Here is a 27376-nt window from a genome sequence, read left to right as displayed (position 1 = left end):
CTCCTGTCAGTGGGGCTCTGAGAGGTTGAACATGTGGTTTAAGGCTTCATTTAGGGCCTGCCTCACACTGAGTTATAGATTTCCTCTTTCTCATGGAGATTTCAGTCTTCCAGAAGGCGGGGCAGGGGGTGGGGGGGTGGGGAGGGAAGGTTGAGGTTAAACCTCCCAGCGGCCACAGTCCAGCTCTTCCAGCTTTATACAAAAGGCTGCCCAGTCCAGCTGAGGGGATCTCTGGGGCATCTTATTCCTTCCTCCTCCCCAGAGAGTCCCTCCCACAGCTGCTTTCAAACTGGTCCACCAAGAATAAAGCTCAAGAGAGTGGGACCTGCCTCAGGGTTACTTCTATGCTCCTTCCCATGCCATCCCTCCCTGATGGGGCCCTGGCCTCATTCATGACTCTCTCCCTCTAAAGATGGGGCCAATCCCATTTGACTTTCCTTGTCAGGGCGAGGATAGGCTTGGACTTGGACGTGAACTGTTTTGAAATCACCCTGGGAGCTGATCAACTGTGTCACCTTGCTGTACTCCAGTTTTCTCATTTTGTAAGACACAGATAATACCTCCTGCCACATGGAATAATAGTAGCCAGCATTTATTGAGGGCTTACCTTAAAGCAAGCTGGGTGCCAAGAGCTTCTGCATGCTATCCCACTTAATCCTCACACACACCATCAGTTAGTAGTACTATTATTACCTGTATTATGGTACACAGGTGAGTAAACCCGGGGTAGAAAGGCTATGTACTTGCCCAAGATCACAAATTTACTACAGGATGTGCTCATTCAATGGTGGCTGCCTATCTAGGGGTCTTGCCTCCAAGCCCTGCTTGTTAGGAGTAGATGATGGCCCCTGCTCTGCAGGGTCCCCTGGGACTAGGTGTGTGAAATCACTGCGACCCCCACATGCCAGCACATAGTAGGTGCTTAATAGATGGTAATTGTGTGCCCTGTCCCCAGGGGGAATAAATCAGCAGTAAATCTGGTGTCAGACCATGGGCTCTAGTTTGGGGTGTGGAAGAGCTGAACTTGACTCCTCCAGGATCTCGGATGTGTGTTTTATGCATGAGGTTGACCACATCCTATGTGAGAACAAAGAACACAGGTACCAGGACTGAGTGCCAGGCCAATGCCTGGGCACAAACCAAAACCAGGGGGAAAGGGGAGAACAAAGCTTGAAAAGTCAGCCCACAGGGCCTGCAGGTGGGAAGGAGGAGGATTGTAGCACCTGGAGGAGGCAGCTGTCCCCAGTCCCAGCAGCTGCTTCCATGTTATTTGGCCTTTTTTGATCGCATCTGATTGTTCTTAGGAAGCATAAATCTTGGGTTTCAGTTGGAAACTTTTTTTTTAAAAAAGCATAGGCCTAACAGAACACATCTGCCTGTCCCAAGCGGCCCTTGAGCCCCACCAAGGTACCACCACTGAACTTTTTCCCCCCACTCTCCTCCTTGACTCTCAGATTCCCTGAAACGGCAAAAACCTCACACTGCTTTTGGTGGCTGCTGGGGAGGGGGCTTGGCTGGTCTGAGTTCGAGTCATGAGTCCTTCTTTTTCTCTCCTTAACCACTTGCAGTCTCCTCTCTTTTCAGGAGTCACCGGCCCAGTGTTTGTGGACTCCCAGGGAGAAAGGTGGGTGGATTACTCGGTCTATGCCCTACAGAAATCCAGCAACGGGTCCCTCTTCCTTCCTGTTCTTCACTACAACAGCCATCAGAAAGAAATCAGGTACTGGGGCGGACGTTACTTCGAGTTTAGAGCATGCTGCAGGAAGAGACCTGGGGGGCCTCGCTGGAAGACCAGTTTGGGATCCAGCTCCTAGAATCCACTGCACATGGCCTGGTGCACTCTGAACTTATAAGGATTGACTTTGGGTCTTTAAGGTGATCTTGCCCTTGATTGTGGGATTAACTCAGCCACTTCTGATTCCTCACAATATCTTCTAACTGCACCTCCACAGGGGCCCAGGCTTCCTCTGCTGCTCCAGCAGGGAACATCGCCTGGCCCCTGGTCTCAGAGAGAGGCCCTGGACCAGGAGGTGGGGGAGCACAGCGCCCCCTAGAGGGATGGGAGCTCAGTCGGGGAAACAGATTCCTCCAGTCAGCCTGACCCCAAAACAGAGAGCCCTATGGATAGCAGGACCTGGGTACCCCTGGTACCCAGGAAGCTCTGGAAAAAGTCTCTGTTTTCATCACTCAGCTATAATTGAGAAAACTGAAAGGAAACCTAAAGCTTAATTCAATTTCTACTGGCCTTCACTGTCACCACCCCCAATGCAGATTTGATTTGACATTTTTTCCTCTCTACTCTTAAGGATTTTTAGTGTAACAAAATGGGTTGGCCCAGGAAAGAAACTAACCACGGAAGACTAGGTCTTCAGGATTGTAGAAACGGGCATGCTCCACGCAGGGGGAGATGTTTTGCTCTGTGAAATGTCAAGGTGCTGAATATAAAATTTGTTTATATCAAACACGGGAGAGAGTCCCAGCAACACTGGAGAATTGGCACAGCATCTTTTAAATCAGAAATGACATGGTTTACATCAAAAGATTGAATCAGTGGTTCTACTCTGCAAAAAGATATTGCTTTTCCATGAATTAGATTACCTGGAGGCTGGATTCGAAGAGCCGGGGTGAGGTGGGAAAATTGGATGGGTCAGTGGACATTTGAATTAAGAGACCAAGGCCTACTTTTTGCAAATGACATGTGTATTTCATTTGCCCTTGCTGTACCTGAGGTAGAGACAAATAGAATAAATCAAATGGGCACTGACCTTCAATCACCTTCTTTTTTTTTTAAGACCCGTGAGGAATTTCTCCACTATTACTTGGCCCCATGGCTCCCTTGCTGCAGACAGACCTGGCTGTGGATTTGACGACGAGCTCTGTGAAAGTGAGCTTGCTTTTACAGGTCAGTATGGGCTCCTGGAGAAGGTAGCAGGAAAGGACTCTCCATAGCAGGGCTTTTCAATAGTGACAGCACTATTGACATGTTGGGTGGGATAATCTTTGTTGGGGGGAGGGGAACTGTCCTGTGCTTTGGGGGCTGCTTAGCAGCATCCCTGCCTCCACCCATTAGATGCCAGTGGTAGCCTCTAGTTGGAACCACCCAAAGTATCTCCACTTGCTACCAATATCCCCTAGGGAGGCAACATCGCCCGCCTGCCCTGTTAGGAACCTCTGCTCTAGGGAAACCCAGCTCCTGAGATTTGAAGTTCAGGAACTTCATTTCTAAGGAGGTAGAAAGTCTGGACAGGGGAGTGTTGCCCAATGGTTAGGGGTCCAGCCCTGGAATTAGATGGATCATACCTGAGAAACAACCATGAGGAGAGGACATAGCAAATGTTTAATAATAAAATGTGGTGGTGGTATTAGAAATCCTGACTGTTATTTCTGTACAATGAAAGTGTCTATACAGAGGAAGAAGTGAGTGCAGTTGCCATGGGAACCAGAGGAAGGTCAGAAAGCATTCCTGGAAGAGCCATGCCGAGGTGGCCTTTGAGGCATCTGCTTGGCAGGGCCAGGCTGGACAGGGATGTTCTCACTTCCGCTCTCGGGCAGCCTGAGTAATGATATGCCTGTGTCCTCCAGGTGTGACTGTTCTGATTCTCCTGATGACCTTCCTGGTCACTGTCTTGGGAACTGCCATCATAGGTCTGATTTTAAGGATCCAGAAGGGAAAACTGCAGAGGCAAAATGGAGACATTTGGTGGCAGATCGATTTTAACGCCATCACTGTTCTGCCCCAGGACAAGGTAAGGCCACACCTGGCCCAGACGTCCACTTCCCTGCTAACTTCTGGTGATCTGCGGAAGGGACCTCCTCCAGGAGCTTATGAGAACGGAGGCCGACTCATTTATAAAGTGAGCACTTAACAGAGAGTCTCAGGCCCCGAGTTCTGGCTCTAGGCCTACCATTTCCTTGCTGAATATCTGGGAACATCATGTCTGGCCTCAGTTACTGAATACTTAGAATGATCAGGTGGTCCCTAAAGTGTCCCTTCAGATCTGTTACCCTGTGGTGTAAGCTCAAATATTAAAGCTGTTTTATGGAAAGCATCTAGTTATCTTCAGAACCACATTAACTCCTGGATGTGTCCTTACAGCCACCCCGGAGGGGCACACCTGTGCTGAGAGAGAACAACAGCCATGGGTCTAGTGTGAAGATTTCTGGGGACTTCAGCTCCTTTGTCCAGAGTCAGCAGGGGGAAGCGCTCTTTCACGCTCCAGTAGGGCTTTACGAGGTACTTCTGAGAGCAAGGCGGCTGCATGAAGGGTGTGTCTCTGTCCCATTCTCTGCATGTCCCTTCTGCCCAGGCATTCCGAATAGGAGGGATTCTCCAGGTAAACGCCAGGTAGCCTTCTGACTCCAGACTCGTGTTTCTCAACCTTAATGTGCCTATGAATCATTGGAGGCTCTTGTTAAAATGTGGGTTCTGGCCCTAGCCAGTTTTGCTCAGTGGATAGAGCTTTGGGCCTTGGACTGTAGGATCCCAGATTCGATTCCAGTCAAGGGCATGTACCTGGGTTACAGGCTCGATCCCCAGGCCCTGGTTGGGGCATATGTGGCATCGATGTTTCTCTCTCTCTCTCTCTCTGTCTTTCCCCCTCCCTTCTACTCTCTCTAAAAATCAATGGAACAAATATCCTCAGGTGAGGATTAACAACAACAAAAAGTTGCAGCTTCTGGTTCAGCAGGTCTGGGGCAGGGCCTGAGAATCTGCATTTTCTCGAACGAACTCCCTGAGGGTCCCTATGCTGGCTTCTATGTTAGACTCATTTTTGCCAAATAGAACTTTCTATGAATATAGTAATAGTCCAAATCTCCTCAGTCCAGCATGGCAGCCCTTACCATCATGTGACTAAAACATTAGTGTGACTGGGGAACTGAATTTTAAATTTTATGTAATTTTTATGCAATTGGCATCATAGAGGTAGTGGCTATATTATTGGACAGTATAGTCCTAGAGCATGGGTTATTTCATTTTTTGTACTTTAGCACTGATGGATCAGTCATGGGTATGGATGCTTCTACATATAAACCGGCAGCTACCAAAGCTGGCAGCATAGTTCCGCCTGCCCCCTCTCACCCTCTCTACCATACCACCATGGCTGTCTATGCCAGTCACTGAGTTAACAGTGTTCACATATTTTAAGATTTAATCCCCACAACAGCCCTGATTATTTTTAATCTTCGTTGCACAGATGAGGAAATAAAGGCTTGGAAAGGTTAAATCCCTTGCTCGAGATTATGTAAGTAGTAAGTGTTAGAAATGGTCTTTGAACCGGTATTGACTCTTATGACCTCTACTCACTATGCCTCTGAATGATAATGAGACATTGTTGTATAATAGAAAAAGTGTAGTGTGGAATCAGATGTTCCCATTCTGGCTGAACTCCCCACAAATGTGTGACCTTGGACGGGTTACCTAAGGTCAGTGATCCCATCTGGGAGTGGGCTAATCATCCCCACGCTGCAGGACTGCGATGTCACTTCGATGAGTTCTTGTGCTGAGCAGCTGGCTCAGCGCCTGGACCTAGCACAGTGCCACTCTAGGGCTGCTTTGGGCAGTGAGGAGGTTCATGATCCTTTTCCTAGGCTGACTTCTCACCCCCCCTCCCCCACCCCCCAGTTCTTTCTGAGTAGAGCTTTTTCTGGATCATCTTGAGTTAGAACATTCCGCTTTGTCTCTGGTTCCAGGGAAACCATGTGGCCATCTGCTATGTTGGTGACCAAGCAGAAGCCAGGATCAGGAAGCCATCTGTGCTGCAGGAAATCCGGCTGGTGAGGTCCCCACCCTGGGAGGAGACAAAGCGGCGCTGTTCTCAGACCCTCCTTGCCAGCTTCCTGTTCCCACCTGGAGTGGGCGTGGCCCCAGTCCAAAGGAGCATGGGTGGAAAGCAGCTTCCCCTAACTTGGCCCACCCCCCTCACCCCTGACAGCCCAGACTTTGGACCTAAGACTTTCAGCCCTGACTCAGGCACCCCCCGCCTGGGATCCTTCCTAGCCTTGCTCATTTCCCTTAATTCTCCCTGGCCTTAATTCTGCATTTTCATTCTTTGTACCTGTGATGGCTGCTCACCTCCCTTGAACCTGGTCCTCGGAGGAAGTCAAGTTCATGGGGTCTGACTTCTTACTCCAAATCTGTGATCCATTGTGGCCCACACACTGGCATTGGCAGCCATCAACACCAGGAAGCAGGGCTGGGTCTATTTACTGTGACGTGATTTCATTTAATGCCCGGGCTAAGGTTCAACTTTGATCATTCCTCTTGTTTATATGCTGGAGACAGACTGCCTGGATTTGCTTCTCAACTCTGCCACTAGCGAGTGGTATGATCTTCAACATGTTACTTAACCTTTTGAGCATTAGTTTCCTCATCTGTAAAATGGGAGCAGTTATATAGTTCTCACCTCACAGGGTCTTTGTGAGAATTAACTCAAAGTATGTAAAGCACGTAGCATAGTCCCTAACACAGAGGGCATACTATAATCATAAGCTATTATTACCATTATTATTTTCAGGTGTATGAATTAAGGCACGAAAACATTGTTCCCTTCTTTGGTGTCTGCACAGAACCTCCCAACATCTGCATTATCACTCAGTATTGCAAAAAAGGGAGTCTTAAGGTAAGTATAATAAGAAATCTTACCTTAGGTTTAATTAGCAGCAGCTATTGAAGAACTTTCAGTGCTTCTGCTCCTTCATCCAAGAACAGTTCCTCTCTAGTCTAATTGCAAGACCTGAATTATCCTGTTGGGCTGCCTGCAGGGGATAGGCTTAGCAGCGGAGTTGCCAAGTGTCTGGTTTCCTTTGTTCTGGATGGAAAGTGGCTGGGCTTGGTTTGTCTCCTTAGCTGTCACAGCTACTCCTGAATTGCATTCCTGGGCCCATACTACCTACGGTATGTGACCGTCCCCTTTATGTCAAGAACACGGAAGTGTTTTATAAAACTCAAGACTGCGTAACTTTCTCACTATTGAGTCAGGTGATATTTCCTGGGAAATTTTTTGGCTCTGTCTCAGGTTGTATGAGTTCTGGTCAAAACCATCCAATGTAGACCTAGCCGGCTTGTCTTAGTGGATAGAGCGTCAGCATGTGGACCAAAGGGTTTCAGGTTCCATTCTGGTCCAAGAGCACATACCTTTGTTGTAGGCTCCTCAGGCCTGGTGGGGGCTCATGCAGGAGGAACCAATTGATGTGTTTCTCTCACATCTATGTTTCTCTGTCTTGCCCTCTCTCCCTAAAAATCAACAGGAAAATATCATTGGTTGAGGATTAACAACAACAACAAAAACCATCCAATGTAATAGAACCAAACTCATTTAACATATGAAGCTCACTGTGCTCCAGGTTGAATCCCTGGTGCTATTTTAAATAACTGTTTTTCAGGATGTTTTGAGAAATTCAAATAATGAAATGGATTGGATATTCAAGCTCTCATTTGCATATGACATAGTCAATGTGAGTATAACATAAGTTTATGTAAAGAACAAATACCATGGTGTTTTTTAATTGTTCTGTGTCTTGGATTAAATCAAACTGTAATCTTTCCCAAAAATCCAGGTCCTTCTCAGATCTCCTCTTCAAACAAAGCAATCCCACTTCTAAAATCTACCACTTCAATCAGATTTCCCATTCTTTTCTCTCCCCCTGACCTCAAGTAAATATCAAGAGAGTAAAAAATATTTTATACTAAAGTCAGAAGGGATGCTACATTTACCCAACCAGAAAAGAGCAGGGTACTTACATTTTAGGACAGAACTTTTTGCCCAAAGAAAATCTAATTACTAGATCATAAAGCAAGCTGAAGGATTCCTAATACCACTTCCTTTTTCCTAGTCCCCGATTCTCAATAATACTTCCTTTTTCCTAGTCCCTGGTTCCTTTCCCCAGAAAATGGGGATCAGTGCCATAATAACCACAAAGCTGTTATACAGGGGGTGAAAATCTGTGAATTTATATATACAGGCAGAATTTTTACTTTGGGCAAAGGGGGCTGAGGTGGCTGTAAAAAGGATGATGGATGATGATGATAATAATAATAATGGCTAAAATATATTTAGTGCTTTCTTTGGCCCCAATACTTTCTAGCATTCTGTATATACTAATTTACCAAAATATAAGGTAGATCTATTATTAGCCCCATTTCATAGATGGGAGATAGGTCAGATGGGCCATGTCATTATGTACCTGAGGCTGACGTTCTCAACCTGGGCTACAATACAGCTGTTCTTTCTAAACTCACTGCATCTGTTTTATCATAAGAGAGGACCAAGTCAATGACCTGGGGTTGGGTTCTGGTGAGGAAGCCCCTCAGTCCGACAACCAGCAGGGCTGGCTGGTCATCATCTCTCAATCAACAGTCCATCCATCAACTAATAGATTCCTGTGGGCAAGACCCAGCCTGGTGTTGTGAGGGATACAAAGGTGAAACAAAAACTCCCTCCTTCTGGAGTATAAGGCTGTGACTCCTTGAGTGACTTTGACTTTTGGTCCCTCTCTGGACCTCAACCTCCATATGGATTAAAGGATGAGGTTGGTCTGTTGACATCCAAAGTCTTTTATTTCTCAGGGATTTAATTGCTCTTTGTTTAAGGAGCTGAGTCTTAATGGTCTGTGAGATTTCGATTTCCTGGGCCTTAATGGGAAGCAAGTTAGACAAACAGAAACCTTGTTGGTTTCCTTGTGATTGGGTCTCTATGGACAACACTGGGCCAGCACTGTTATTTCAGTAAACTTAATTGAGCATCTGTTAATGATTTATCTCCCTCTGGGCACTTTTGTAAGAAAATAACGACTTGTTTCTAATTTTAAATGGCGTAAAATCTAGCTAGAGAAAAAACACACAGGAAATGCACATATACAATTATTGAAGTGGTGGTGGTAGTTATAAAATAGAAGAATGTGACATGGCATCCTCTCCTACTCTGGCTCCTCTCTCCTTCCCTTCACCCACATTTCTCTTCCTGCAGCAAACCCAGGGAAGTATGCTAGACTTCCAGTGATCTGGTTCATGCCCCTTCAAAGCAGCCAACATCATTTATATTGGATGTGAAGAATTCACTCACCAAAGTCTGAATGCCCAATAGATTTAGCCTTTCCAGTGTCACCATTTGGCTTTCAAGAAGCATTAAGCCAAAGGTTTCTCTGGAAAAATGCTGAGGTCCGTGAGAATGATCTATATATATATAAAAGCCTAAGCAACCGGTTGACCTTTCAGCTGGTAGCTATGATGTGCACTGACCACCAGGGGACAGATGCTCAACACACAGGCATGGAAACATCGAACAGACTGATGAATCTCAGAAGGAAGGGGGGAGGGGGAGGGCGGGAAGAGATTAACCAAAGATTTTATATGCATATTAGAGGCCCAGTGCATGGATTTATGCACCAGAGGGGTCCCTCGGCCTGGCCTTCAGGAATCAGGTGAAACCGGCAGTCTGATATGCCTCGAGGGGTCCCAGATTGCGTGAGAGTGCAGGCCAGGCTGAGGGATCCCACCAGTGCACGAATTCGTGCACTGGGTCTCTAGTAATTGAATAATCAGCTACCTTAGGTCACTGAGTCTATCCCCTACTCTATGCCAGAAGGACAGCTTGGCACCTTGTTTTGGAAGGATTGCTTTCCCTAGAAATGGAGTGTGCACAGGATGGGACTGGTTAAGGAGGTCACAGCGACCTAGATTAAGGCACTTCGAGGCCAGTTACTCTGCCAGCATTCCTTGAAAGGGGACTGAAAGTAACACAATTCACTGCAGCCTCTTAGAGCTTACCATGGGTGACCTGATAGGAACCCAGGCATGGGGCCAACCTCTATGGGTCAGATTATGCTTCTGGCCACCACAAACCAATCATAAAAACAATTCCTCCCCTGATGTCTATTTGACAAGAAACTCCTGTATGCCAGGTATCATAGAGATTCTGAGATGTCACAGACTTTTCAAAATAACAAGAGGATATTGATTGAGCACCTAATTTTGGTCAAACCTGATTCTGGGAATGGAGGTTGCAGAGAAGTAAGGCTCATTGTCCTGTCCCCAAGGAGCTCAACCAGTGGGGCCAGCCTGGGAAGAGGCTTTGGGGAGAATAGCACTCTTCTTGAGTTAGAGGTGGGCCTCTATTTCTGAGGAAGAGAAGTCTTGATGGATTAAGGGGGTCAAGGGCAGTTGGCAAAGAAGATGTGTTGGGTGTTTGAACCTTGGCTCTGCTACTTATTGACCAGGTGACCTTAACTACCCTGAGCTTCAGCTTCCCTGTGAATAAAATAAAGATAGCAGGAGTACCTACCTCCTAGGGTTTCTATAAGGACTAAGGTACGTAAAATGGTCAGAACCATGCCTACCCCATTAAAAGTATCCAATAAATATTAATTGTCAGTATCAGTAGGAGCAGTAGTATCATTACTATCAGAGATAACTCCATTACTAGTACTAAAAAACATGCACTTCCTTATTTCATTCCTTCAACAATCCTATGGGCTAAGTCTGCACTGTCCAAGTATAGTAGCCACCAGCCTCATGTGACTATTAAACTCTGGCCACAGGACTAGTCCAAATTAAGATGTGCTATAAAAGTGTAAAATGTCTGCCAGATTTCGAAGACTTAGCAAAAAAACAAAAAAATATAAAATACTTGATATTATTATGTTGATTATATGTTAAAATGATAAGATCTCTTAATACATTGGGTTAGATAAACTATATTATTAAACTTAATTTCACTTGTTTAATGAAAACATTAAAAATTATACCTGTGGCTTGCATTATATTTCAAGTGGATGGTGCTCTAAGTCATCACAATGAACTTCATTATTAATTCACCAGCTCCAATATTAATATTTACTCCATTTCATGAGGGGGAAAATGAGGCTTACTCAGATCAAGTAACCTGCCCAACTGGTAAGAGGTAGATTGGGGCTTGCTGCTAGTCTGTCTCCGTAGTTGAGTCATGCTACGTTTCCTCCCCACCAAGTTCCAGAGAGCACAGATGTGGGATCCAGAGATAGAGCCCCCAGGACCATCCCCAACTTTCTAACAGGGAAATAAATGTAACTAGCAGTCAGGTAGGTGATAGAATTGCCAAAACGCATAAAATCTGGTACATAAATCACGCACCTCTCATGGTTCTATTTGTTCTCTGACAATGTACATATGCCCATGCATTTCCATCAAGAGAGAAAAACACCACCACAGAGAGGTACGTCTGTCTCCTGGAGAGGACTGCAACATAGGATTCCGAGCATCCAAACAGGTTGCCTATGCCCTAATAGCATGAGCTCTACTGTCCCTGGATGTCTGGGGAGATTGGTGGTGACCAGAATGTAAACTATCTCGTGCCTGGGGTGGGCCAAGGCAAGGGATGATCATGTGTGTCAGGGGCAGTCCTGCTGCATGAGAGGTCTCGGTGAGGTCAGAGAGAACTCTGGATTGGACATAGGTCTCCCCAGATTTCAAGCCCAGACCTGGCCAGTTGGAGCCTTTCCTGGAGAAATTCCAGAGGCAGCTCCAGCCAGGCCCCTCCAGGTCTAGTTGAGCGAGTTGTACTTCCAACATGTGATTCAACTCTATTATCTCAGAACACAAACAAGCCACAATGATAAAGGAATATGCCCTCCTGTCTTTTGGGGGTCAGGGGACAAGGGTGGGATACTCACTGTCCCTCAAGTTTCCTTATTGCTTTCTGTATTAGCCTGTATTGCTAATGTAGCGTTGGCTTAGGGCTCTTGCTAAGGTGGGACAGTGACTCAGCCTGTCATCACTGCTGGAGGCAGAGGTGAGTCCCTGAGCTGGTGCCCAAAAGGTCCAAGGACCCTGTCTCGGGTGCAGTAGTCCATTCAGGAGCCCTTCTTGGAACCCTGATGGCCAGTGCCTCCTTGTGGCCACACCCATGGGTGACTTCACCTCCTTCTCAGCTGGGCTTAAGATTCGTTTGAACCTGGCTGTTCTTGTATAAGTGTATTAAGAGAATTCCTCCACAATCATGTAGGGTGTTGGGAACAGTAAAAGCTAGTGGTTTAGAAGTAGCTGGGCTTTGTAGATAACACAGCCTGGTTTCTATCCCAGCTCTGCATCCACTCCTAGGGAGCAGTTTAAAACCCTGAGTTTCCTTGTGAAACAGAGGAGAATATTACCTATCCCAGCAAAGGCTAAATGCGCTAGACAACATGTACAGTGGGGCCTTGACTTACGAGTTTAATTCGTTCCACGACTGAGCTTGTTAACTCAAATTACTCTATCAACTCAATGCAAAAAATTGGCCGAGAGACAGCTGGTATCTCAAAAAACTCGTTAGTCGGGACACTAGTAAGTCAAGGCCCCAATGTATTAGGTCCCCTGTTCCAAGTACTTCAATGCATAGTGCAAAGTAAGTCTCAAAAAAGGGTTTATGGTTGCTTATTTGTTCATCGCAAATCCATATTACAGTATGGATGTTCCTGGAACCTCATGTCTAAAATAATCACTTCTCACCCTCTGCCCTTCATAGCCTTCTTTTATCAGCAGAGGATCAGCTGGTTGGGAATCACACTGCAGAATTCCCAGCCCAGCTCCACTGTTGGCCGGCTGTGTGACCTGGGTCAAGTTCATTTCTCTTTTCTCATCTGTAAAAGGAGGTTGACGATCATACTACCGATCTCTGCGGTTCACTAGGTGTGACATGAGCTAGTGTAAGTAAGGGACTTAGATGGCTACCTGGCATAAGGTTAGCATTCTAAACTTTAAAAAAGTTCCAGTGAAAGCCTTGAGAAAGAGGTGTTGTCCTTTTTGCTCTTGCTCTGAAACCTCATGGCTGAGGCAGGTATGGGAAGGCCCAGGCTACCCAGCCTGAAACAGGTAAATCAGCTCTATGACAGCCCTGTGCCTGGGACATACTGAGCTGTCAGTTTTCTCCCAGCTCCCAAACAAAGGATTCTGAAAATAAATGATTCAGAGATTCAGATGAAAGATATAGAGGTCCTTTAGGTCAGTATTTTAAGTCTGAGAAACTGGCAATGTTGAATGACTATTATTTAAATGCTTCTTCATGAAGCCTTTGAGGAAAGTAAGGAAATAAAGAACCAAAATGGGAACAGTGGGCCGCTCCATGTGCCCAAACCATGATGGTTGGCTTCTGGCATGCAGTTAGCCTTTTCCCTTAACCTTCATTTCACTCCTTCTAGGTCTGTCCTCGCAAATATCAGAGAAATGCACACATCTGCCTCTCTAACCATGTTTCAAACACGACAGTTCTCATTGTCCAAATTGATCTCTTCCTTTCCCTGTCCTTCCCAAATCATTGTTTCCCTCCTCAACTCTAGGCCTTTCTTTAAACCCCTCTCTGCCCATGGGAAGACACACCCCTACCCTCCCTTGTCTCCTTGCTGGATGAGAACAATCACTGCCTTTCTTTAAAAAAATTTTAAATTAGTCTTCCTCCTTTACCATATATTCGACCCCCTTTGCCCTCCTTGTCTTCCCCCTACTGGCTTCCCCTCTGGTAACCATCATGCTGTTGTCTATGTCTATGAGTTTGTTTGTCTTATTTGTTCATTTGTTGGTTTCTATTTTATATCCCACATATGAGTGCAATCATGTAGTTCTTGTCCTTTTCTGGCTTATTTCACTTAAAATGACACTCTCAAGAACCATCCATGTTATTCCAAATGGCCATATTTCATTTTTCACTGCTGAGTAGTATTCCTTTTATATATGTACCACATCTTCTTTATCCAATCATGCATCAAGGGATACCTAGCTTGTTTTCAGATCTTGGCTATTATATCCCTACCTCTCTGACTCACTTCTCTTTGCAAGTTTTTTTTATTCAGTAAATATTCTTTATCACATTTTTCATTAAATTTAAGTAGATATTTACTTTGTGTCATGCATCATGTCTGATGTCGCATGTGTATGACTGCATTTAATTTCCATGGCCAACCCTATGAGGTAGGGTTCATTGTCATCTCCATTTTGATGAGAAGAAGGAGGCTGGTAGGGGTAAGGTAGCTTGCCCTCTACTAAGTGGTAGAGCTGGGATTTGAACTCAGGACTACGATCACTAAGCTGGCCTTGCCTTCAAGGACCAGAAATTGTTTTCTCCTTTTTGGGTGTCTGTGCCCATCTTGACTCCTTGGGTGAAGGGCCGTGTCAGTGGCTCTTGAACAAATGAACAGAGACAGCTACGTCCCCTACCCTGGGGCTGCACATCTGTGTTCCTGTCCATCTGTCTCTCCTTCCACTGGTGTCCCTTGGCACCTGCTCTAATTCAGTTGCTCATTTTCACTCTCCCAGGGCATGCTGTTCCTTCATAGGAGCCCACTGAGGTCCCATGGAAACCTGAAGCCTTCCAACTGCCTGGTGGATGGTCGGATGCAGGTGAAGCTGTCGGGATTTGGGCTGTGGGAACTCAAGTACGGCCAGACATACAGAACATATAATGAGAAAACAAAAGACCACTCAGGTAACTACTGGCAGGTCTTGGACCCACTAGCTTTCGGTTGAGTGGTAAAGGGGTTCATTCCTTACCCCATTTCTGCTTCTTGTCGCTCATGTGCACAGTACCTGTGGGTGGGTGTTCCTGCTGGAGCCAGTGGTATGTGGCTGCTCTGTTCACCCAAGGAGATGGGAACAGGTGGCACAAGTCCATGGTGTGATGTCTGAGTGAGAGGAGCTGGTCCTCATCCCAGCTTAGCTGGGTGACCTGAAACAAGTCACCGTCCTTCTCTGTAGTCCTCTGTGTCCCATCACATCTTCCTACCTTCTCAGTGTAGAATGATGATCTGCCAGGCGCTTTAAGGATGAAGGGTTTGGCCGTTCTGTTCTCTCTGGGTTTCAGTATCACTTGAGAAACTTTTAACATTTTATAGGTAGCTGGGTTCCACGCTGCAGCCCCTGAATCAGAATATCTGAAGATGGGGTCTGGGCATCGCATTGTTTTTAAAGCTCCCAAGTGATTCTGGTGGGCGTCTAACGACAAGACCTACCATTGGGAGTCAACCTCCTTCTCATGGGAGCAGTGGAGGCAGCTGAGTGCTCTTGCGTCTCACCTCCTACGTCTCTGGGTCCTGTTGAGCCCAGTGCCCTCAGCCCTGACCACTTCTCTCTGGCAGCACTTTGCTGAGTGCATGTGGGGAGGTCCTATAACATGAGGTAGCATGTGTGTTACAGAGAAAGACAAAGGGGGCAACTTAGAAAGCTGTTCGTAGTCATTCCTATTTCTCCATCCTCCAATATATTTTCTTTTAATGATCATACCTATAATAACACAAGCCTGTACACCTCACTAGAAAAAAATGTAAGTGTATAAAATATCCAGAATAGATAACTCTAGAGAGAAAATGCAGGCTGATGGTTTTCTGGGGCTGGGGATAGAGGGGAACAGGGAGAAACTGCTTAAGGGGTATAAGGTTTTATTTGGGGGTGTTGGAAATGGTTGGGAACTGGATAGATGGATAGAGGTGGTGGTTGCACAACATTGTGAGTGTACTAAATGCCACTGAATTCTCACTTTAAAATGATTAATTTTGTGTTATGTAGGCAATTCAGAAAGGGAAAAGAAATAGCACCTGTCACTGCACAGCCACGAGTTAGCCACTGTTAACATGTTAGTGCCCGTTCTTCCTGGTTATTTTCTCTGTATTCACACATGGGGACCCTGGTAGCTCTGTAAGTCGGGCACCATGGGGCTGACTTCTCGGGGGCTGGATGCTCTCAGTTCTCCTGAGCTTCCTAGAAAGGGCGGCTTTCCGGTTCTACCTGGAAACTCTCATTCTGGGCCTATGTCACCTTGCTTCACAGAGCTCTACTGGACCGCCCCAGAGCTGTTGCGGCTCCCAGAGGCGCCCCGGTCAGGCACCCCAAAGGGAGATGCTTACAGCTTCGCCATTGTGATGAGGGAGCTGATCCACCAGCATGCGCTCGGGCCTTTTGAGGACCTTGACGAAACACCAGACGGTAACGCTGGGAGCGGCTCCTTGGCAGGCTGTGGTGATCTGGGTTGGCTCACAAATGCTTGTTTTTGTGATTGTTTTTGCTAAATGTTTCTTAATTTACAATTTATTTCATTCTTATTTTTTCTTTTAAAAATTTATATATTTTTTAAAGAATTAGAAAACTATTACAGTTTGATTAAAAAAACCAAGGAACTCAGAATGACATGGTTTATTCTATAACAGCAGCCAGATCCTGTTAGACAATGAGTAAGATCGTGTTGCTTCTCTACACAATAGCCTCCCCTAGCTTCCCATTTTGGGAGTGAAGACTAAGTCCTTACAATGGCCTGCAAGACCATCAAAGGCCTCTAAACCGGCCTCAGTGGTCTTGTATGTTAGTGTCCTAGGGCCGCCATAGTAAGTTGCCACAAAACTACCTGTTGGTTTGAAACAACAGAAATTTACTCTCTCATAGTTCCAGAGGCTAAAAGTCCAAAATCAAGGTTCAACAAAGCTGCACTTCCTCTGGAGGCTCAAGGGTAGATCCATTCCAGCTTTTGGTGGCGGTCCAGTCATCATGGGCTTGTGGCCACAGGGCTCCAGTCTCTGCCTCCATCTCCACATTGACTCCTCCTTGAAATCTCTTCTGTCTGTTGGACACTTGTCGTTGGATGAGGGCCCACCTGGATAATCCAAGATGATCTCCTCAACCCAAGACACTTAATTATATTTGCAAGACTTTTTTTCCGATAAGGTCACAGTCATGGGTTCTGGGGATAAGGACATGGACATATATTTTTAGGGATCACCAGTCAACCCACTACACCTTCCTGGTTCCATCTCTCCTGGCTTTTTCCTTTCAGTCCACAGGCCACTCCCCACCACCTCCACCCCCTTCAGTGAGATCCATCATACATTGGTCACGCAGTTAAATTGTTTTGCCACAAATCTGCATTCTGTCTTGGGGTCTTCCAATCCCTCAACTGATATTTTTTAAAATTAGCATTCTTCAAGGTTCACTCCTTGGGCTGTAAAGTTCTATGGGTTTTGGCAAATAGGTAGTGTCCTGTATCCACTGTTACAGTGTCATACCAAATAGTTTCATCATCCTAAAAAAATTCAGGCCCTTTGCCTATTCAACCTTCTCTCCTCCCCAAACTCTTGCAGTCTCTGATCTATAATATTTATTATTTGTTAAAAGATCTTTTATGTAATATATATGGAACGCAAAATTGTATAAAGTACACTTTGGAGATTTCTACTACAAAATGCATATATACTTCTGAAATCATATAGAGATATGCTTTACTTTAAGAAAAGTTCTATTAGAAAAAATTAATCTAAAAAAGGATAAATCAGGGGGTACTTATAGGATGTAGATTCCTCATTTTCCAGGAGGATTCAGAATATTTCTTATATTCAGATTTATCTGAAATTCTAATCTGTTCTGTGTACTTGGAAATTCAATATACAAATTTAAGAGCACATCTGTTTAAAGTGAAGCATACTAAGTGGCACAAAGTTCTGACATCTGGATATCTAAACCCAAAATGGATTTCAGAAATCCTCAGCCGAATCCGAGACCCCAGGGCATCAGTTCCACTGCGACCTTCCCTGCAAGAGGACAAGGTCAATGAGAAGATTGTGGTCCTGGTGAGAGCGTGTTGGGATGAGTCGCCTGAGAAAAGACCCACATTCCTTTCCATCAAGAAAATTCTACGAGATGCCAGCCCCAAAGGGTGAGTTCGGTGTGCAACAGACATTTCTCCTCCTCACTGAGCCATTAGAATTTTGAAATCATGTGGCTGTAGTTGCTCCTTCCTTCCTTCCTTCTTTTTTTCCTTCCTTCCTTCCTTCCTTCCTTCCTTCCTTCCTTCCTTCCTTCCTTCCTTCCTTCCTTCCTTCCCTCCTTCCTCCCTCATATACTCAATGCCTACCACATGCAAATCACTGAGCTACATGCTGGTGAAGGTGGACTGATAAATTCTCCCTTTATTTCACAAATGTTCCAAAAATGGGTCATACTTCCATTGCCCGTCTTGGTCCATTCCAGGCATCACTAATCCATCTAACCTGTCAAGGTCCCAGGGAGATCAGTGACAGGGCCTCTGACTATTCAAACCAGCATTCCAAGGGTCATGACTACTCAGCTGGGATTGTGCTTATGCAATAAAGAATTATGCACCAACCTTAAAGTAGGTTATTGAGTTAAATTATTCACTCCTCTCAAAGAATGCTCTCAATAGTAACTGGCTTCAAACCAGGATAATTACATCATCTACCACATTGAACATATGAAGGTACAGCCATGTTAGAATTAGCTGGGGTTAGTAGGGGAAGTCCTGTGCTAGGAGTTAGGAATCTACTCCAGATGTTGCCATTTCACTATGCAGCTTTAACACGAACAGCCCTGTATTCTGCATTTTCCACATCAAAATAGTTTTAAATGGTATGTGTCAGGTCAGTTGATATGTCCTGACTTTTTACCCAGAAAATATGGTCCCTAATGTTAAAGCAAGTACATTTCCCATGTGAGCCTCAGGTCCTCATCTGAAAGATGAGGAATTTAAATTTCTCTGAAGAGCCTTCAAAAACAAGAGTCTATAGGATCTAGAAGTGCCCCTTATATTTGTCATCTGAAAAAACAACAAAGAATGATCTGTCCTAAAAATCTACATTTTTGATTGGCTGTAACAATGGTATGAAGCATGTTGGGCCAGTGAATGCCACCACTTGTTGAGTGTCCACTGGGTTCCAGACTCTCAACATTATCTCCCTGAATCCTTAGAACAACCCTGCAAAGTATGTATGTATTATTATTCTAAAACTAGGGGCCTAGTGCACGAATTTGTGCACCTTGAAAGGAACTGTGGGCTGCAAGGCTGCAGTGGGCACAGGGGCAGGTCTCGGCCCATCCTGCACGCCCCCGCCTGGCCCCTCTCACCGCGGCCCCCAGTTCCCTGCCTGCCAGCAGCCCCGCTCCTGCCACCACTACTCCCACGTGCTGACAGCACTGGCCCCGCTCACACCCGCTGATGGTGCAGAGCGATTGGGTCTGGCGCCAGCAGCAGGTGCGAGCGGTGGCTGCTGCCCAAATAAACTCTCAGGAGCAGGGGAAGTGGAGAAGCCCTCAGGGGTGATCAGGGACGGCAGTCACTGCTCGCACCTGCTGATGGCACTGATGAATTGGGACTGGTGCCGGGTGCCAGTAGTGGGTGCGAGTGGTGGCTCCAGCACCAGCTGCGGGTGCAAGCGGGGCCGGTGCTGGCAGCAGTGTGAGCACCGGGCAGGACCACAGTGTGCGGGAGCAAAGAATTTTCAGTAACCACCAGAGGCTCACCCCGATGATAGTGACCAGCGCCACGCCTTGGTCTGGCACCCCCGCTCACCTATTCTACCATCCCACCATGGCCGATGCCCACCATGTTCCGACTGGTTGTACGGTTGTTCTGCTGTTTGGTCTATTTGTATATTAGGGATATATATATATATATATATATATATATATATATATATATATATATATATATATCCAGATGCAGAAACTGAGGTTCAGAGGAATAAAGGATACAGATTGAGACCTCAGAGCCGATAAAGGGCAGGCTCTGTCCTGCCAAATGGCCTCTTTGCCATTGTCACTTCACTGCTGCCCATTGGCAACCCTGAAGTCAGAAACCTTAAGGGCGAGACATGTTTACTTGGAATGTATAGTTGGAGGTTGTGCTCAATTATGATCCTAAAGTTCTTGGAAAAAGACACTAATGTCTGGGTTCTTTTAAAGCCACGTGAGCATACTAGACAGTATGGTGAGCAAGCTGGAAGTGTATGCCAATCACCTGGAGGAGGTGGTGGAAGAGAGGACCAACCAGATGATGGCAGAGAAGAGGAAGGTGGATAAGCTCCTGTCCACAATACTGCCCAGGTATTCCAGAGAGTTGGGAGCCTTCACAAAGGGACCCAGGAAGCAACAGCATCGCCACCTAATTGGCCTCACATGAAGAGAATATTTTCTTTGTCCTTTTTCTAAAAGGACACCGGGTTCTTCTAAAACGGATCAAGCATTTTGCATGTAAATTGGTACACCCTATAAAGAGAGATGGAGGCAAAGGCCCTAGAATCCATAGGAATAGAGAGTGTAGGTCTTTTATTTTTTTATTAAATTTTTTTCTATAACTTATTGTATTTATTTATTTATTTTTGAATTTAGGTGTTTATGTATGTACTTGACCTGCTTTGCTCAATCATTTTGCCCTCAATCTTTGAAATACATGATACATAAAAATTCCCCAAATGAAATAGTTTATTCTCGGATCATTTATTCATATATGTCAAATGACTACAAAATCCATGCACTTGGTGTCTCAGTTAGGAATGAGGTTTTTTTGCAGAATTTCTTTTTTAATAGTCATCTGTATATTGTATTGTGTGTTCAGCACTCAAAGGAAGAGGGTAAAGGAGGGATAAATGGTGATGGAAGGAGACTTCACTTTGGATGATGAGAACGTAGGTCTTTTACATGGAAGATGGTGGATGCACCAACAGGAGAGTGACCACTAGATGGCGCTCCAGGTCCACGAGTCTAGTCAATTGCTAACTTTCCAGTATTTCAGGTTGTACATCCAAAACCTTTGCACAACACAATACAGTATACAGTATATACTATATACCAATTACTTTAGATTCAAAACTTGCTTTCTTTTTTGTCTCTATTTTCATCTATGCACTTTCTAAAACCTTGGCAGAAGCCTCTTCTGTTAAAATTCCTGCACCCTTCCTATATGTCTTGAGCAAAGAAATGGGGTTGAGGCTTTGAATGTGTGAATGTGAAATTGGTAGATTGAAGTAAAAATATTGATTTATAGATCAATGAATGCTTACATTTGCTTCCACCGCTGCAGACCAAGTCTTTATAACCAAACTCTATAACCATAGGGGGAAATAAAGTGCCCTGAGGGAGAAAATCTTTTTTGTAAAGGCATTTATGTGACCGGTTCCTCCCCCACCCTAATGAAAATATTTATTTAGACAAAATACAGGTGGAGAAGCAGGTATTAGAAGAATCCCCTCTAGATGATGGGTTTTGTTAATTAAAAAAAACACACAAAAAACAAAACAAAACAAAAACCTAATCCAATGAAGCCAAAGGATCTACCAGGGTGACTTTGTAGGGAAGGGTTTATAGGAGACAAGATGAATATGACACTGTTAAGTAACCGTTCTTTTCTCTGGTTTCAGTTTCATTGGAGAACAGCTTATAGCTGGAAGGTCTGTGGAACCAGAACATTTTGAGTCCGTGACCGTCTTTTTCTCTGACATCGTTGGATTCACAAAACTCTCTTCTCTCAGTTCTCCCTTGCAAGTTGTGAAGCTCCTCAATGACCTCTACAGTTTATTCGATCACATCATTGAAACTTACGACGTGTATAAGGTGAGATGCTGGTTCCTGGGTTGAGTGAGGGTGAACCGGCCCCAGACAGCAACCAGGAGGAAAGCGCAAGTTCATGCTGGCAGTCCATCTCAATTCATGGCAGAAACTCAATATTTTATTCCTGTTTGTTCTCTGGAAAAGGGCTTGATTAATCAGAGATGTATGTACTTGCCAGGAAGTATCAGTTGTTCCCTCTGTTTTCTTCCATTATTTTATCTCCCAGAAAACTCATTTCTGAAAGAGGCACTGACCTTCTGCTGGCTAATTCCTCCACTTACCTCCTGAATATACTAGTATGTCCTTCAGAGGCAGAGAGATTTAGCAGGTTCACTCTTCTTTAAAGGTTGTCTTTGGCTCTGTGACTGTGATCCTTAGCAATTCAAACGAAGACAGCTTCCCAAGCTTAGATGAGCAGTCTCCTAGCTAAAGGTGAGACACCAACCCGCTGCCCAGAGCTACTGTGGGGATGGATGAACAGGGTCACCTAGAATGAAAATGGTTGTGGGAGATGATAACAAAAACATGCATTGCCTTCTTTCAGCGGGTGATGATGATGACACTTGTATTTTCTGACTTTTCAGCCAAGGCCAGCTCATGACTCCAGAGTGTCCATGTCCACTCATGCTTGGAGGGCAGCCACAGTGTACCAGTCTGACCATGATTTTAGGGCTGTGCTATGGCCCTGGGGCCAGGGAGGTTTGGGGGACAGCATAGTCATGTTCCTCAGTGACCTGTCCTCAATTATTATCCCCCAATTATTGTTGCCTCTGTTCAGGACAAAGGAAAGGATGGCATGGATAATTTCAAAGAGCAGAGCATTTATGCTCAACAGAACCTATCTGACTCAGGGGGGCCTCCTCTGGGGTTTCCTCTTAGTGTTATATGTGCAGTTGGGTTTTGTATGAGCCGGTCTAGAATCCATTTGTATTTCTAAATGTGCTTGTGGTGGGGAGAGAGCATAGAAGCAGTTAGACTTGTGTGCTGGTTAACTCTACAAGTTCATGGTAACCAGGAGACAGAGGTGTTTGTACCACTTGCTAATCTGAAATTCCACATTTTACCACATCATCATTGAAGTCTCCTAAAATGCAAACGTATCTGGAAAGGGCTATATTTAACGTTAAAATTAGACATGTCATTTATTCTCTGTAGTGAAGGAGGGATCTGAAAGCTGATTTTATTAGGAGGATGGGGAGAGAGGAGGACCGATCAGACAGATACATACATGGATCCACTTGATCCTTCAAGATTTACCCCATCAGTACACTGCTGCCTGTCTAACTGGTTTTGAACCTGGGTTGGCAAAACAGGGTCACCACCACTATCAGATTTCAGAGAAGGAAGCAGTGATTGTGGCGAGGAAGGCTTGGGGCAGGAAGGCTTTGAACCTGGACGGGGGCAAATTTGATAAAATGCTGGGACTTTGATGGAGTGGAGGTTAGGGAGTGTGGCCCTTCAAAGTCTGGGGCCTCAAAGCAAGGGTCCATAATGAGGGACCTTGATCTCTGAGCCCACCCCACCCTCATGGCGAACACAGGCCATGTCATTGCTTTGTTTCCAGGTCGAAACCATTGGAGATGCATACATGGTGGCTAGTGGACTTCCCCTCCGCAATGGAACTCGGCATGTGGAGGAGATTGCCACCATGGCCTTGCACTTCCTCAGTGCCACCGTCCACTTCCAGATCGCGCACATGCCTCAGGAGAAGCTCAAGCTCCGCATCGGCCTCCACACAGGTAGACAGCGCTGGCGGCAGGTGGCCTCATGGTCCAGGGGTGGCAGCAGGTAGTTCCGGTTTCAAGTCCTAGGGCTTTTAGGAAACCCTGAAACTAAATGGTAACATCTTAAGGAAATAAAAGGTTGAATTATGTTCACATGTATATTTCTAGTTAGCTAGATTGCTTGGTAACAACAAGGACACACAAAGACTTCCAGGTGAACCAAAAATGAGGAGAAGAGCCCTAACTTGTTTGGCTCAGTAGATAGAGCGTCGGCCTGTGGACTGAAGGGTCCCAGGTTCGATTCCGGTCAAGGGCATGTACCTTGGTTGTGGGCACATCCCCAGTAGGAGGTGTGCAGGAGGCAGCTGATTGATGTTTCTCTCTCATTGATGTTTCTAACTCTCTATACCTCTCCCTTCCTCTCTGTAAAAAATCAATAAAAATATATTTTAAAAAAATGAGGAGAAGAAACCAGGAGATTACATTGGGCAGCTTTCCCTCCATGCCTCTGCATTTGATGCCCTTTGATCTGCTCTGTTTCTGACAACCTCATGGGCACGTGACTCATGCAGAGTCCCTGCACATGGTTCAATGCTCTTCTGTCTCTCTCCAGAAAGTCTTAATCAGTTTTGAATGAGGGGTCCCTTATTTTCATTTTTTTTTTACTAGGACCTGCAAATTGTGTAGCCGTACTTGCTCCTACCTATTCTTATGGCTTTACTTAGGTAAAACCTGGCCCCAATCAGAATGAATTAGCCCAAAGTTTGTGCCGCTGTTGCTTTGTTTATATTTCCAGTGCATGAACAATATTATCATTAATTTCTGTCTTAGTTAGCGTGGTTGTTATAACAAAATACCATAGACTGGATGGCTTAAACAGCAGGTATTTTTCTCACAATTCCAGATGCTGGGAAGTTCAAGATCAGGATTCCAACATGGAATCCCTGTGGGAACACTTCCCGGCTTGCAGATGGCGGCCTCTGGCTGTGTCCTCACTGGTGGAGAGAGAGAGCTACCGTGTCTCTCCTTCTTCTTATAAGGGCACTAATGCCAGCCTAAGGTCTCTACTTTTAGGATCTCATCTAAACCTAATAACCTCCAAAGGCCTCACCTCCGAATACCAACCTATTGGGGATTAGAGCTTCAACATGTGAATGTGGGACAGACACAAGCATTCAGTCCATAACAACTGGTTATGTTGTTTTCCACCAGAAGTGTGTGTGTTCTGCAGTTTGCCTCTTTGTGATCCCTAAAATCTATTGCCAAGCTTTGCCCTCGAGGGCACTTAACATTGATTGAATTGCATTTGTTGGTCCGATGTGTACCGTGGAGTCCAGTCCTTGGGAATGCAGACCGGTTTTGGCCATCGGTTCTTCCCTCTGCAGGTCCTGTGGTGGCTGGTGTGGTGGGAACCACCATGCCCAGATACTGTCTGTTTGGAGACACTGTGAACATGGCCTCCAGAATGGAAAGCAGCAGCCTGCGTGGGTATCACTTTCAGCGCCTGGTAAACACAGTGTCACTGTCCCTCCAGGCCCCTGTCTTTAACCGAAGGGTATTTTTAGAAGACCTATTTGCATCTTGTCTGCTGGTTTCCATTTCCAGGGGAAGATCGCTATCCACTTCAGACAACACCGGTTGCAAGCTTTGTAGGTGGAGTTTCACACCGTCCTCTCTGTGGAGCCCTGTAAACAGCCTGCCCCCTTCCAGAACTCTCCATTCTAGCTAGGCAGGCACACATACAATCAGGTTGCTTGAATGAAGAGCAGGAGGAAGCAGACTTTTTCTGTACAGGACCAGACAGTAAATATTTTACGCTTTATTGGCCAGAGTCTCTGTTGCAATTACTTAACCGCTATTGTGTGTGAAAGCAGCCGTTGAGAGTATCTAACTGATGGGTGTAGCCATGTTCCAATAAAACTTTATTTGTAGGTACAGGTGGTGGGCTGGATTTGGCCTGTGGGTGGTAACTGGCCCATCTCTGATGTATAGTTTTGTTGTTGCTGAACAGACCTGTGGCCAGGAGTTCCAGGGGACAGCAAATTGTTTTGTTTTACAGTAGTTTTGTTGCATTGATAAAAGCTCTTTTAGCTTCTAAGTAGAGATTTTAAGGGTAAATTTTGAAAGTGGGAGCCCAGCCATGTGGAGTTCCCACTTGCATATGGAGTCAGTTCCGTTTTCTGGTCATAGACTGAACATATCAAAGTGTGAGCAGTGCCCAATAGTGCCTGAGCAATGCCTGGATGGTGGTGGTGGTGGTGGTGGTATGGGGGGGGGGTGTCCCAGCCCAAGTGCCCCAGATTTCAGAGAGGTTGCCTATGATTTGCTGGCAGTCCAAGAATTTGGGCAAGGTAGCACTCCCTCTCCATAGCAGCACTTGCCCCACTGAACCTGTACAAGGTCACAACCAAGACTGTAACTAGACAATCACTGTTTTGGCAGCTCTCCGGATTCACGTCTCTCAGAGCACCGCAGGCGCCCTGCTGGCATTGGGAGGATACAATTTGCAAAAGAGAGGCACCATTTCAGTCAAGGTAAGACCAACTGTGCCCACCTTCCCCTTTGGGTCTCTAATGGAGATGCTGAGGACTTGACAGGATGAGGGAATCTCTGTGCTGAGGGGCGTGGAGACCCCTAAGGTCCATGTGGAGGCCCCTGTGACTGCCAGGTCTTCATTCAGAGAAGACTGTACCGTTCCCTCAAATGGTCAAATATGGAGTCCAGGACAGGAGACACCTTTTCTCCCACCCAGACCAACCCCTGTGGGATGCTCCTTTCTCTTTGTCAGAGATGGTCTCCTGGTTTCTGCTTGAATTCCCTAGTCTAGTCTACTCAAGGCAACAGCAAATACAAGCCCAAGCATCATAGCACCCATCGCTCTTCTATGCCCCTTCTCTTGAGTCTAAAGTGTCCAAGCAGAGGGGATAGAAACCCATTGGCTTGGGGGTAGTAGGCCCTCATCTCTGTACATTTAAATATCCCTTCCCTTGCCTGAAGCCTTCTGCTGGCATCCAGGCTGTCACTGAAATGTGCCATGACACAGGCTCCTCTTTCTGATAAACGTTGCCTGTCTGGGTGGGAAGGGGGTTCTCCTCTTGGAGATGTTCACATGGGAGTGGCAGGTGCTTACTGTGGCATTGGGTGTTTGGGTGGGTGTGAGGGCCCAGGGAAAGAAGTAAAGGGGAAGAGGGTGCCTCAGCTCCTCAGTTTGCTGAGTCTGGCCCTGGTAGCTGTATTTGATCAACTGAATTCAGAAAAGAGGAAGAATTTTCTAGAAAGCAGCAGTGTAGACCTAGCTTTGAATCCTGTCCCACTACGTACTAGCTGTCTGATTGGGGAGATGGGTTTTATCATCTATAAAATAGGAATGGTGATAATACTTCCCTCAAAAGGTGAGTATAATGATGAAATGTCTATGAGATGCATCACATGGGTCTTTCTCATAGTAAGGCCTCAAAATATTTGTTATTATTTTTTAAAGGCGTTCTTTGCAACCAACTTTAGCCTCCACTGGCCCTTACCCGCTAGGCCATCACTGACTGTCCATCTAAGCTTATCAGCAAAAAGCCCAAGGAAATGATCAACACTTCGTCTATAATTAGGCCTTTCCCTCATTGAGGCAGTTACTGGCTGGTTTCCGTTCTGGCTACAAACACTGTTTTCAGCAAGCAAGCGAGGGAGACCCGACTTGTCTGCTCAGAGGCCACACTTCACTGGCGGCCTCTCCTCCCTGTGATTCACTAGCTGTCTCCCCTGCCTCCCACAGGGCAAAGGAGAACAAACAACTTTCTGGTTGAAAGGCAAAGAAGGCTTCTCTATTCCCCTCCCCGAATTTACTGAGGAAGAGGCTGAAATCCCAGAGGTCTTCTGAGGCGAGTATTTTCTTTAAAGTTGTTTGTGGGGCCCCATGAAAGTCCATGGGGTGCGTTAAATATACCATTTCTGGGGTGTAGTTCTGGGTATTGAGTCAGCCTCCCTGTAGGGGGTGCCATCTAGCTGGCCTCCTCATCCCACCCCAGGATTCTGTGGCCCGGAGCAAATGTGGAGTTGGATGAGCTGGATGTAGTGAGCTCATTTCCTGGGGGACCAGGGCTGAGCTGTTGCTCTCAGCCCTGCCGGGGAGCCTGTCCTACTGCCAAATATTTCCGGCTCATTAGCTTGTGAATTCACAGTGAACCCAGTTTCATTCTGGAGGAGGGGCCACCCACAGGTCTGGCCCTGTCTGCCTTCCTTTGTAAGGTGGCTGCTCCCTAACCTTTAGTGCTTATTTTCCTTATCAGCTACTCAGCCTACAAGGAGAGGGAGCTCATATCAGAAGGCATCTGAG

The 27376-nt window shown here is 45.8% G+C and overlaps 1 protein-coding gene across 1 annotated transcript in view; it reads left to right on the top strand.

Moving 5' to 3' along the window:
- Window positions 1–26920, top strand: part of LOC102441815 (guanylate cyclase 2G-like) — a gene marked incomplete at its 5' end in the record, with an annotated part of 40040 nt that extends 13120 nt beyond the window's left edge. Inside the window, 16 exons of the mRNA XM_006088180.2 lie at window positions 1585–1720; window positions 2793–2902; window positions 3583–3746; window positions 4097–4234; window positions 5692–5775; window positions 6516–6620; window positions 7384–7455; window positions 14261–14429; window positions 15767–15922; window positions 17462–17639; window positions 19682–19822; window positions 21136–21328; window positions 22890–23064; window positions 24435–24533; window positions 25492–25583; window positions 26816–26920. Coding sequence (XP_006088242.2) covers window positions 1585–1720; window positions 2793–2902; window positions 3583–3746; window positions 4097–4234; window positions 5692–5775; window positions 6516–6620; window positions 7384–7455; window positions 14261–14429; window positions 15767–15922; window positions 17462–17639; window positions 19682–19822; window positions 21136–21328; window positions 22890–23064; window positions 24435–24533; window positions 25492–25583; window positions 26816–26920 — 2117 coding nt within the window. The remainder of the gene's footprint in view (window positions 1–1584; window positions 1721–2792; window positions 2903–3582; window positions 3747–4096; window positions 4235–5691; window positions 5776–6515; window positions 6621–7383; window positions 7456–14260; window positions 14430–15766; window positions 15923–17461; window positions 17640–19681; window positions 19823–21135; window positions 21329–22889; window positions 23065–24434; window positions 24534–25491; window positions 25584–26815) is intronic.
- Window positions 26921–27376: the final 456 nt, after the last annotated feature.

This window comes from Myotis lucifugus, unplaced genomic scaffold (genome assembly GCF_000147115.1).
Source record: "Myotis lucifugus unplaced genomic scaffold, Myoluc2.0 scaffold_44, whole genome shotgun sequence".
Classification (NCBI taxonomy): domain Eukaryota; kingdom Metazoa; phylum Chordata; class Mammalia; order Chiroptera; family Vespertilionidae; genus Myotis; species Myotis lucifugus.
Note: the sequence above shows the minus strand (reverse complement) of the source record. Positions and strands in the feature narration are given on the sequence as shown.